Raw genomic sequence first — 13,199 nt, 5'->3', positions numbered from 1 at the left:
ATTTCTTTAACTCCGCAGGCATGATTGTGATTGATAGAGCTGGAAATATTGCAGCTGGGACGTCTACCAACGGGGAAACACACAAAGTTCCTGGGTAAGTGGTGTAAGCGTCGACCCAACTTTAACACCCAGAAGACAAACAAGCATTTGCAATGCAATGTGTCTCGTGTTTGTTCGAGTTAGGAATTTACAATGGTAATAGCGTTAACATAAGCAAGTCAATTCAAAGCGCCACGGCTGCCATGAGCGTCAACACAAGAGTTATTGGCTCCCTCTGTGAATGTCTGGCAAGGATCGTAGCTGGGTTGAACAACAAACCAAAACAGGAGGAGTGGCCATTACACGCTTTAACAGGAGAGGAGCAAGCGTGACGTAGTGTGAAGGCCAACAAAAATATTCACTTAGTGAAATCGCCTGGGAGGTTGCTCCCACCAATAAAAATAGCATTTATGACAAGCACAACAAAGAATGAATAGCAGTAGTGGGTGTGGTTAAAAGCCCATAGTGAGATTACAAAAGGCAAGAGCGCTTGCACGCTCTACCCTAAAAAACGAATACTAGTGTTTTTTTTTTTTTTAACAAAGGGTGTGTGTATAATGATGCCTAATTCTCGGTCATGTGCTACTATTGGCTACTAGAAAAGGAGTGCATAGTGCTGCCTTATTCTCAGTCCAATTCTCAGCCCTGAACATAGACTGGCTGCTCTGACAGACATGCAGTATGATGTACCAGGACCAAACTGCTGCCCCCTGATCACTGGTTTGGTGAGTTCTTTTATGTTGTAGTCCATGCTTTAGTGAAAATGGGCAAGCATTGGCAAAGCCAATAGTTCTGGCTTTAGCTACCAGCCTTTTATATTTATCAGTGCTTGTTTTAATTTAATAGTTGTGTTTGTGTGGAATGGTATTGTTGAGAGTCTGCTGCTTTATTCCGCATGATTTACCTTTTCCTGCTGCATAATTCAGCCTGCGACGTAATTCAGGCAACCCTGTTGCATAATTTGACCCTTCCCTGATGCATAATTCCAGTGGCCCTGCTCATAGTTTAAAGATTCGTCAGGCAGCTTTGTCAGTGTAATTCCCTCAACAGGGCACACAAGTCACGTCAAGTCAAATTTGTTTTCAGTTAAATAAAATCATTATATACAGAGCAATCAGGTGTCTATACCAGGACATAAAATACCATTCGCAATTCCAAGGTGACTTAAATGAGAACCTTTTGGGTTGTGAAATAATAACCGTGTTCTAAAGGACAATTACTGATATGTATTGTAACTGCTATAAGTAAAATACTCTGCAGTATCTTTGTTTATCAGGTGTGATATCTATCGCATCTAGAATCAGGTCATGCGTAATGAGGACTTTTATGTACTAAAGTGCCTTTATGGAATCATGAGCCTTTCAGACAGTAAACGACTAATCACGCAGCCATGTACTGCAGGGGGCGCTGTTCTGTCTGTAGGAGGACATCTTGATCTATAACCCAGGCATAAACTAGGAGCATTTGCACAATTAGGTTTGTGCCAGAGACGCAGGACGTCAAAGGCGTCATTTGGGCAGAAGAAGGACATACAGAACATTGAGGCCCAGAAGTGCCAGGGACTCTGAGAATCTGACAATAAACCTGCCTGCTTTGAGTAAATAAACTTTTCCCCAAAACTCTTCCTCATAATGCTCTTCCATGACAATTATGCACTTACAGAATTGTCAAAAGCAGTTGTGGTGTATTGGCCAGGCATGTGGTGGGTGGGTGGGTGATCGTGTGTGTGGTGTCACTGGTGGCATCGCTTGCTTACAGACTTCAGTATATCTCAGCACCTGCACGATTCTACCTATCTCTGCCAGCCTGACAGCTCAAGTGAAGCAAGGCTCAGAGAAAGTAAAAAAACACAAGTTTTGCAATGTAATGAGTCTCGAATTTACTCCAGTTAGAGCTATTAGCGCTGTAAAGTTCTAACCTTACTTTTCTTGCTACATAAATTGAAAATGAAAAGTAATACAGTTTTACATAAGCATGCCGATTTAAAGCGCCACGCCATGAGCGAGAAGGAGCACACAAAAGGAAACAGAAGTTTGCTCACAGTAAAACGTAATGGAAAAAGTGAAGTTATCCATGTAACAGGGTCGATGTCCTGCAAAGCGCTTGACTACTACCCAGCGCGATCGCACTGCGTAGGAAATAAAAAGAAAAAGTAGTCCAGAAGTCATGCAGAAAACATGGAGCCTCATATGTTTTCAGTAGCTTACCTGTGCTCTTGAGGCGGTCTAAACACTGGAAAAGGCAGGACGTATGCATGCCTTTCACAAATCAATTCAAGCAAATTTTAAAAGGCAAGCCCACAAACCAACAAAACGGATGGCCATGTCATGGGCGTAGTTAAAACCCCACAGAGAGACTACATTGCATGCTCAACCCTAAAAAGGACCTACAATAAAGCTTCATTACCTTGATTTGCAGTTTGACGCCTTCTGACCTAATTCATAGGATGTCATGTACAACAACGTGGCTGCCTTGAGATGTTTTATTAATTGTCAAAATACTACAACAAAATACCACAAATGGTCTTTTTGGCAGAAAAGACTGTTGTACAGGCATTGACAATTTTAAAGTTTAATAAACTGTCCAAAATGCAAATGCTCCTATAGATGTACAAATAATGAATACATCAGTGATTCATAGAATATCATAGTCGTAGTCTGCAAGGTAACATCACCTCTTTACTGTGAATCATTAAATAACCTACAGCAACAGAGGCAAATCTGGCATAAATATCTGATAGGCCCACTTTATTTTGAAAATAGCAGGAAAGAAAATACAATTATTTAAATTCTGTGTCTAATCTCATTTAGCAAATCATTTATTTCAGAAGAAGATAGTCAGTTCCCCATCATTCCTTTCTGAAATATACTGGGCATCAGAATTGAGGGCTTACATCACAATATAGATGCAATTACAATACAATATATAACCACACTAAAACTAATAGCATGACACTCAGCAGACAGACATCAATTGTAATTCAACAAGACGGCTTAATAATTCTTTTTGCTGCCTGAAGCAGTTACATTCATATACGACAAAGCTGCTTAAATCCATCTCCCAGTACTTTACCATTCCAAAGCAATAAAGCACCTATCAGATATTCTCCACATACCGCTGGCCAGAGGAAAACTGTAATTTAGTCCAACACTGCAAGTCCGGCCTAACAATATACTATGGCACTTCTTGGAATCTCACAATGGTAATCAGTTTGGGGATGACATTAACAAAGTCCATCACTTCAGATCTCTTCACCAATCCTATACCTGCTCAGGACCATAAACTTTAAACAGAATATCTCAGAATGGTACCAAGTACAGTAACAAGCTAAGTGGACTGTAAACATAAGATGTATTAAAAAGGGACCTCCGGAACTGCTCAAAGCTGAAACTATAAACTGCGAGCCTGTCTCTCACACTTCATCCATCACACTGCTAAGTGCTGCATCCCATAACAAGATAGCTGCACCTCAGGCGTCCTCAAGTACCACATGGAAACACTTCCCACACAGGATTAAAGCAAAGACAATACATTTCCAAACAAACATCCTACACAATGTAGTAAGTTATCCATGTAAGCAAGCGCTTCAGCACTCCACATAGACGTTGTAAGCGATATATAAATTTCACAATACAACATATAGATATTATGGTGTACAATTAGTACACCCAGACAAGCAGCCAAGTCCTGGAACAGTGTGCCCCGCCCCCTCTGAACAGCTCTCTTCCTGGTAGACTTCAGAAAGAGGCTCAAGGCGTGGCTTTTCGACAGAGACACAGCACCCTCAGCTCTCAGATGCCCTTAGCGGTGATAGTGCTGCGCTTTACAAATGCTATGATAGATTGATTGCTTGAGAATAAAATAAATTTCGGGAGTGAGAACATTTTGAGATTTGGACAGGGAGACTGTAAACTGCCAAGGATTAGTGGGCCTCATCCTCTGCTATTGACTGAGGTGAGTAAGTAGCCTTGATGTCTTCTTTAACCTCTGCCTCATGCTTGTGCTAATGTCTACAAATGAGAACTTTAGTAATTATTTTAGGAATATTTGACACACAGTCATCATAACTCCAAGGAGAAGTGGGAAGCGTTTGAGAAAAGACTGCTATTGTATCTGGAGCATATTAAAATGGAGATGCTTTATTTACAGTATGGCTATGTACAGTCCAATCTGAGGGAGACTTCTAGTTGCAGATTCCTTACCTGTGAGTTTCCTCCAGGCATCAGACTGGATCTTGAGACTTTTCTGAACAGTACCTCTGCACGCCATTAGGTGGCATAGATCGGCTCCGTAGTCAGCGTCGTCTGTGCTGGATATGACATCGCGGGTCCTGGGTATGCACCACCCCAGGACGCTGATGTCAGTTCTTTTCTTTCCACGCCAGCTAGCTCCGATTCAAAGAGTGCTACCCCTCAGTCATTTTTTGGCTGTCCGTTTTTGACTTTTTGTCAAAGATTGTTTGAGTTTTCAACTCCTGGTGCATTTGGACAGGGATCTTCAAACTGGGGGTGTGCCTCCCCCCCCCCTAGATAGACCTTAAGTGATCCCAGGGGGGCACCTGGCTCTGGCCAAAAGAAGGACTAGGCATATAATAGTGCTTTGTTTTAAGCAGAAAAATCAAATGTTTATTGCATTTTTTTTAAAAGGTAACAGAACTTAACTTCAATGTTTAAATACGTCTAGACACTTTTAAACATTGCCAACTTTATAGAATAGTTATGAAAAATTCTGAGGGGGCCCAATGATTTACTTTTTCCCACTGGGGGGGCGCAGCATTAACAAGTTTGAAAAACTCTGATCCAGGATGTCATTGGGGAAGACTGAGTTCCTGTCACCAGGCGATATCAGTGACGGATCCACACCTGTGTGTCTTTGTTGCGAGCACAACCCAAAAGTCATGTTTAGAGTTGTTGGGCTGTGCATCCAAAGGCTTTGAGGGAGTAGTCCCTGAAGCTGATGCTGGCCTGACGCTTGACTCCACGCAAGTCGATAGCCCGGTCGAGAGGAAGGTCCTAGGATCAATCGCGGAGTCCTCTATCATCGCCATCCCACTCACAGTCCTCGAACATTCGGGTTAGTCAAGGCACAAGAAGAAAAGCAAGAAGTTGAAGCATTCTTCGACTTCTCATCTGTCACCCGGCGAGACAAGGCTCATCTAGGCCTCGTTCTGTGGAGCCTGGGCCGACTCCTCCCCTCCCCAAGTTTCCGGGAGCCAGAGCGACCCCATCTCAACTAAAGGGGTTTTATGAGGACATGTGCCTCATTTTTGGCCAGTCCGAACCCTCTGGAGCTCCTTTGGGGCCTGCGGAGTCGGAAGGAGCTCCTCCCGGTTCCGCATTGGTGGCTTCGGCGTCAAGGGTCACCCATGGATCCAGTCCTGGATCCGGACCTGCATCGGATGCTCCCAACACTACCTACGCGGCCCCATCCCCATTCTTATTGCTGACTCAAACACATAGCCGTATGGGCGTTGTATGATCCTGAATCTGACGCCGACAGGAACGTTGACTCCTATGTCGGATTTTGAGCCCCTTTCTTATGGGCTGGTTTATGGTTAGGAGGGGTCACTGGATCCTTTAGAATACCAGCTCAACGACCCTATGGACTGGTGTACAGACTTCGGTAAGGCTAGCGGACTGGATAGTTCTCCAGATACTGACATGCTTTCTCCACCTACCGTGGCTACAAAGGAAGAAGCTTCTTATTACATGGTGGCAAGAAGAGTAGCTGAGGTCTTGGACCTTGAGTTGCCTTCGGTGGCAGACAGGGCTAACCTCCTGACAGAGTTGCTTCAGCCTGGAGCGTCCTCATCAGAACCCATGCTCCCATTAATGAAGCCCTTACGGATGTTCTACTGGGTACCTGATCCAAACCCACCAAGGCGTCTCCTGTGAACAGGACAATTGCCTGCTGCCTTCAACCAGCTCCAGGGAAACCAAGCTTTGTGACACCTCAACCCTGAGAGCTTTGTCATCCAAGTCTCTACTTCTCAGGGTGCGTTTCCTTCCACAGCCCCAGATAGGTAATCCAAAAAAATTGACACATTTCGGAAGAAGATCTTTTTCTTCCACCAACCTAGCACTGCGGTCTGTGAACACCTCATGCCTTTTGGGACGTTACTCCCACACACTGTGGGATACGGATGCGCAAGTGCTGCCACAGGTCCCGGAGGAGGCCCGGGCTGTACTCTCTCAGGCAGTTGGCGAAGAGGGATATGCAGCAGAGTTCACCATCCATTGTGGACTGGAAACTACCGACTCGCTAGCCAGAATGGTTTTGTCGACAGTGGCCCTGAGGCGCCACGCCTGCCTGAAAAAGTCTGGCTTTTCAGGGGATGTCCAGACTACTTTGATGGACATCCACTTTGATGGCACCCATCTCTTGGAAGACGAGGAAGACTTGGTGCTCAAGCACTTAGAGGGTTCTCATGCTACATTCAGGTCCTTGGGCAATCTCAGCAGTTACGCACCCCTCTCAGTCTGCCTTTCACCATTTTCTTGGTTACAGAAGGGGCCTCCAACCGCATCCATTCCTGGCCAGCCACTGTGCCACTCATGCTGACCAGCCTCTGGGTGGCAGAGGGTGTGGGATTCACCACCCTTATTGATCAGGGAGCCTGCGGTATGGCCAGAATCCCCCACCCATCACAGCCTCTAAACCTTCCTAGTCGGACTCCCACTGTGTCCATTTGTGGGCAGGTTCCGCCATCACCTGCTCTGCTGGCACTCCATCATGTCAGACAGGTGGGTTTTGCAGATAGTCCCTAAGGGGCTACTCCCTACCCTTCAAGACTACCCCTCCATCCATGCCACTGCCCTACGACCGGATGACAGAGGATTACTTATCCCTTCTCCTCAAGGAAGTTATTTCTCTCATAGTCAAGGGAGCCATAGAGCCAGTTCCCATGCCAGAACTAGGTTGTGGTTGCTATCCCTGCTAATTTCTGGTGCCCAGAAAGGACAAGGGCCTCTGCCTTATTCAAGAACTTCGATCCCTCAATCTCTTCCTCAAGAAGGAGAAGTTCAAAATGCTCACTCTGGCTCAGGTTTTATCTGCCCCGGAGACTGGATGGTAGCATTGGAGTTGCATGATGCCTATTTCCATATTCCTGCCCTGCATGCCCACAGATGTTATTTGCGGTTTACGGTAGGCCACAGGCACTTTCAGTTCACCGTGCTCCCCTTTTGCCCTCCCAGCACCCTTCGGGTGTTCACCAAAGTGATGCTGGTGGTTGCAGCTCATCTTCGCAGATCAGGAGTTTCAGGCCCCTATCTTAAAGACTGGCTGTTGAAGGCTGGCTTGCCCCAGGCTGCTGTCTCCCACCTCCAGACTATGGCGGATCTACTGCATTTGCTGGGGTTTGCTATAAATGTGCCAGAGTCATACCTGACTCCCTCTCAGACTCTCACTTTCTCATTACAGTTTCGGGCCTTTTCTCCTGAGTGGGGAGTCCAGGATATTCAGGCAATGATATTGATGTTTCAGCCTCTGTCCCGGATTTAAATGAGAATGACTCTGAGGCCGCTGGGCTTATGGCCTTCTACATCCTGCTAGTGACACAGGGCAGATGGCATATGTGGGATATGCAGTGGGACCTGAAGTTCCAGTGGGCGTAGCATCAGGGGAATCTGTCAGACAAGGTCTAACTCTCGGAGGGAATTGCGCTAGATCTTCAGTGGTGATTAGCGAACCGCTATTGGGTCAGCGGCAGATCCCTCTCCCTTCCCCAATCAGATCTGATAGTAGTGGCAGATGTCACTCCTGGGATGGGGCAGCCATCTGGGAGAGGTGGAGATCAGAGGCATCGGGACTCCAGCAGAGTCCTGTTCCCACATCAGCCTGTTGGAGCTCCATGTGATCCGACTAGCTTTGAAGGCATTTCCTCCCTCTGTCAAGGGGAAGTTGTTGCAGGTGTTCAAAGACAACACCACTGCCTTGTGGTACTGCAACAAGCTGGGCGGCAGTTGGTCGTGAACCCGTTGTCACGAGGCTCTGCGCCTCTGGACATGGTTGGAACGTCAGGACATAACACTGGTGGTTCAGCATCTGGCGGGCTCTCTGAACGACAGGGCAGCAGAACTCAGCTGAAAATGTCTACCAGATCACGAATGGCATCTCCATCTGGAGGTGGCACAAGGTCTCTTTCAGCAGTGGGGGGAGCTTTGGTTAGAACTGTTCCCCTCCACTGAGAAAGTGCAATGTCTGCAGTTTTGTGCATTGCAGCTTCGAAGGCAGCAATCGCTCGGAGGCGCTTTTCATCTCGAGTGGAACTTAGGCCTCCTGTACGCCTTTCCACCCATGCCACTTCTGTCCAGAGTTCTCAAGAAGATCAAAACCGACTGGGCCCAAGTAATCCTTGAGGCTCTGGACTGGGCACGGAGAGTCTTATATCCCGAGCTGTTGAGCATGTCCAGCGATCCTCCGATCAGACTGCCCCTTCGGGATGATCTTCTGTCGCAGCAGCAGGGGAGGGTTCTGTGCCCAAACCTGTCCACTCTCTGCCTTTTGGAGTAGAGATTGAGCAGCAACAGTTTACAGCTTTTGACCTTCCACCCGAAGTCTGTAACGTAATCTTGTTTGCCAAGCTTCACTCCACAAAAATGGTATAGGCCTATTGGAAAACGTTGTGGCATGGTGCTCCGACAAGTCTGTTGACCCCTTTTCTGCCCCTATTTCTTAGATCCTGTTGTTTATCCTTTCTCTGCCCAGCAGGGCTCTGATATGGGCACTCCTAAAAGTTAGTTGTCTGCTACTTCTCCTTTTTTTTAGGTTACCTAATCAACCTTCTTTGTTTAAGTTCTCTATTGTATGTGGACTCCTTAAAGGTCTTACACAATGTTTTCTCCATCCGCATTCATTATTCCCCAATGGGATCTTAATTTGTTTCGAGGCCTCTCCACAGTGTTTCTCTCAGGCTTCACACTTTGAAAAAAACCTTCCTTGTGGCCCACAGGGTGAGTGAGCGGCAGGCATTGTCATGTAAGCCGCTCTAATTTTCCATCTCTCCTGACTAAGTGTTATGGCTTCTTTTTTACCAAAAGTGAGTACGCCCTTTCAAGTAGGCCAATCCATCACCATGCCTACTTTTATGCATACCCACATCGCTATAAGGAGGAGGAGAGGCTCCACCACCTGGATCCAAAAAGAGCATTAGCAGCCTACCTTGATCGTACAACAGAGCTCTGGGTGGATGATCAACTCCTTGTCAGTTATGTGGGTACGAAGAAAGGTTGGCGGGGCATAAGTGGACCATCGCCAGATGAGTCATACTCTGCATTAAGATCTGCTTCACAGTGGCCAAAAAGCAACCACCTGAAGGTTTTTGTGCTCATTCTACCCTAGCTATAACCACGACCACTACGTTAGCACGTGGAGTTCCACTCCTTGACATCTGTCAAATGGGCACGTGGTCTTCTCTACACATGTTTACCGCACACTGCTGCCTGGACAGTCTGGTCCGTAGGGACAGGTACTTTACCCGTTCGGTCCTGCAGGGCTTTCTAGTATGATCTTGGTTTACAGACCCACCTCTGGGGATGGTATTGTTTGGGTTTCTATTCAAAGGTAAGGTATCTGCAACTGAAGTCCCCATCAGATGAACAAGTTACTTACCTTTGGTAATGCCATATTTGGTAGAGACAAGATCTAGTTGCAGATTCCTTACTGACCCACCCATCCTCCCTGCTCTGCGAATTGATTTCTAGGGACCAGGACTCCCCCTTAAGGGCCTTAGCTTTGACACACCAGTGGTCGGTGTTCTCCATGGCTCTGCGCTTCTGATATGGAAAGTTGTGAAAAGAAACAGACGTCAACATGCTGGGGTGGCACCTATATAGCACCCACGTGTCATATCAGGGGCGGACAACGCCGATGATGGACACAGAGTCGATCAATGCCACCTAACAGCATAAACAGGTACTGCATAGAAAATTCTCCAGATCCAGTCCAACGCCTTGAGGAAAATCAAAGGTAAGGAATCTGAAACCAGAATATGTCTCTCCAAGATAAGGCGTTGCTTAAGGTAAGTAACTTTTTGTTTAACACCAGATTTCGGAAATCAGGAAGCGATCAGGAAGCTTTAAGGAAATAACGGTGGTGAGGAGCATAGAGGAACCTGTTCTGTGCTAGGCGGCTCGCCATGCAGTTTGTTTTAGTAGTTGTAGTGCATGGAATTATAACTTGAAGACATTAAGAGGGATATGTCACCTTAAACGTTGAGCCACAGATTTGTGACCTGCTTCGAAGCATTACTTTAGAAATACGTAAGAGCACAAGCTTTTGCTGTGAGATTGAAACTTGGGCTAGTTCAGAACTCAGTTTAGATGTTGAATTATCTCTCATTTCAAATCTGGTGCTACAATCTTGTGTGACCTGCATTTGGCCACTTTATCTTATGGTTTGAAGTTCTTGTTGGTTGCTATGACCTCTAAAGCCTTTGAGGAGACAAGATTGTTTCCGAGGTCTCAGCTGGTGCAGCAGAAGGTTGTAGAAGCTCCAAAGTGGGGCTGTGGTAACCCATGCAAAAGATGCTTTCACCCACCTAGGGAAGGGTGGGTCCTCTCTAACACTCTACTTAAAATATGAAAGTGTAATCCTAATCCACCATCCTAACTCAGACGCATCATGGCGACCCTTAAGATCTTGCTTCAATACCTTTTCCGATTGACACGCATTTGTGTGCACAATGTGCTGGGGTTTTAGTAACAGTTTTGTGACATGTTTGTAAATCATGATAATGACCCTTTTGTTGACGGCATGGATTGTCTGAAGAAAGTGTGGTGATGATTCAGTATTTTTTGTTTGACGAGGTCCATTTTCTGGGATCAGCAGATGTGCAGAATATATGAAACAATGTCAACCTCATTTCAACCATTCTGTATTAGAACCATGTTAGCACTGTTTAGGTGGCGCATTATAGCATCTGTTTCTTAAAAAGTGCCATTTGTCTCAATAGTTTGCCCTCCCAATCCAGTTAAACTTTTTTATACACTTTTCAAGCCTGTCACCTAGTTTGTAACTAAGTGGTGACTTGAAATCAAAGAGGGAACTGCCTCGTCCCTAGAGACTTGAAATAAACTTACTGAAAGCATGAAGCAGTTTCGACCTCCATTCGTAGCCATGTAGTTCAAGCGCAAACTTTATAAACATGTTTTTTTCTTGCTTTGTTTTTTCAGTCGTGTAGGAGACTCTCCAATTGCTGGTGCAGGAGCCTATGCAGATAGCACAGCTGGAGCGGCTGCAGCCACAGGAGATGGTGATGTCATGATGCGGTTTCTGCCCAGGTTTGTCACAGTCTTAGGTTGGTGTTTTCGGATATTCTGAAATATTGGTACACTTGCAGTAGTTTACTAAAAATGTTTAAAGCTGAGGTCACGTGTTTAGCGAAGGCATTGTGTGAAATCTAGAAGCCTTTGTCATAATGAACGGTCCTGGATCACCTGGAGGTTCATCCGGGAGCAAACCTCACAAGACTTGAGCGTATGACCACCAAAAACTACAGGGTTTACACCCTGTAGTGATTGCCTCAAACAGATGTTTGTGATGGATCTCCATGTGGCCTGTCTCTGAATGGGACTAGAGTTGTCATATGTTCGAGCCTTGCAAGGCTTGCTACCGGATGAACCTCTAGGCGATCCAGGACCAGAAAGTCACACCTTCCAAAGGTGTGTATAACGAAGGTGTGTAAGTCCCAGTCGAGATAAGTCAAAGTCCAAACACAAAAAACGAAGCAGAATTCTTCCCCAGCCTGCCACTTTCATCCTAACAAGTTGCAGGAATGTGAAGGTGCCTCTCGATCTCTGTGTCCTACCACTGAACTGATTCCCCAACTTATATGCACCATGAATTCCTGGGTCTGTAGGTGACATCATGACAGATAGAGGCTTTTAAAGAGGCCAAGTTGAAGATTTTTGTCACCTTTCTGGTTCCCTCTGGTGTGCCTTTGGGCCCTGTGGATATGAGGAGGCCTCTAGTCTGTTTACTGTCAGTGGATCCGTTCTCAACGCCTTCTGTGCCTCTCAACTCTGATGCAAATCTGCCCTGACACTGGGGTCTACATCCACCCTAACTTCAAACTTGCCACTGCAGTCCCTGCCAGTCCCTGTCACGTAGACTCTGACCCCAATTCCATCATATCCAGAGGAAGAATCGATTATTTTATCTGACTCTGAACAAAGTGCAGCAAGCACCAGTCCCGACACAATTGGTCCAACCTTATTCAGACTCAGAAAGGATAATACCCTTGCTGAGGAGTCACCTACAAGTCCTCCAATGCCTATTTGGATTAGACTCTGCATAAGCTAGGAGATGACAATTGAGATGATGGGATGATGCCCGATATTGTGGTGACAACAACCTCTGTATGGATTTGCAAGACGCTAGTGCATTGAACACCTCCCCTGATGCTCAGTTGAGCTCCCTACTGCCACATATTAGAAGAGATCCATCAGTTATGGTTATAAGATGCCCTCACTCTCCATTCAAAAACTATTTGCTGTAGGACCCATAGACATGCTCTACATGCCTGATAATCTACTGGATCCACACAACATTGAATTAAGTAAGAGATAAAACGTATATGTTGCATGATCTGAACCACTGCTTCTACTATTATTGAGATATAGAATTTCTCACCCCACAGGCTTTATTATCTTATTATGGATAGGTGATCGGACCTGGACCATGTGCCATTTCAAAATTATTTAAAAGGTAAATGATGTATGACCTGACTTATTACTTACCCTCGTATTGAGAGACAAGAGAAATAGAATCGACTTACCCCACAGACTTAGTTATTTAGTTATGGGTCAGGTCATCCAGCCTGGACCATGTCCCTTTATGGCCCACAAATCTATATGTACTAACTAGAATGAAATGATATTTCAATATCAGAGTCATAGTCTTCTATTATCTATACAGCTTATTAGATTACACCTCTAGTATGATTTTCACTCGCAGAGTATGGGATCTTCTTAACCTAGAGACATAAGATAGACACAAGTGGCTTAATTCATGTGAAGGCTCACTGTAAACTCATCATGACGTGTGTACAGTACAAAACAGTAGACATGCTCAAAACATGATGTTTTTACTGCCTTTAAAAAGCCCTAGTCTTGGGCGCCAGCAGAGGTGAAATATGTCACCTGTCAGGAACTGCAAAA

At 45.6% G+C, this 13,199-nt stretch overlaps 1 protein-coding gene across 1 annotated transcript in view; it reads left to right on the top strand.

The window, feature by feature from the left end:
- Positions 1-13,199, top strand: part of AGA (aspartylglucosaminidase) — a 220,945-nt gene that overhangs the window by 176,164 nt on the left and 31,582 nt on the right. The window contains exons 6-7 of the mRNA XM_069244707.1: positions 19-94; positions 11,214-11,321. Of these exons, the coding sequence (XP_069100808.1) occupies positions 19-94; positions 11,214-11,321 (184 nt within the window). The remainder of the gene's footprint in view (positions 1-18; positions 95-11,213; positions 11,322-13,199) is intronic.

This window comes from Pleurodeles waltl, chromosome 1_2, assembly GCF_031143425.1.
Source record: "Pleurodeles waltl isolate 20211129_DDA chromosome 1_2, aPleWal1.hap1.20221129, whole genome shotgun sequence".
Lineage (NCBI taxonomy): Eukaryota > Metazoa > Chordata > Amphibia > Caudata > Salamandridae > Pleurodeles > Pleurodeles waltl.
The sequence above is the reverse complement of the archived record's forward strand: the minus strand, read 5'-3'. Positions and strand labels throughout refer to the sequence as shown.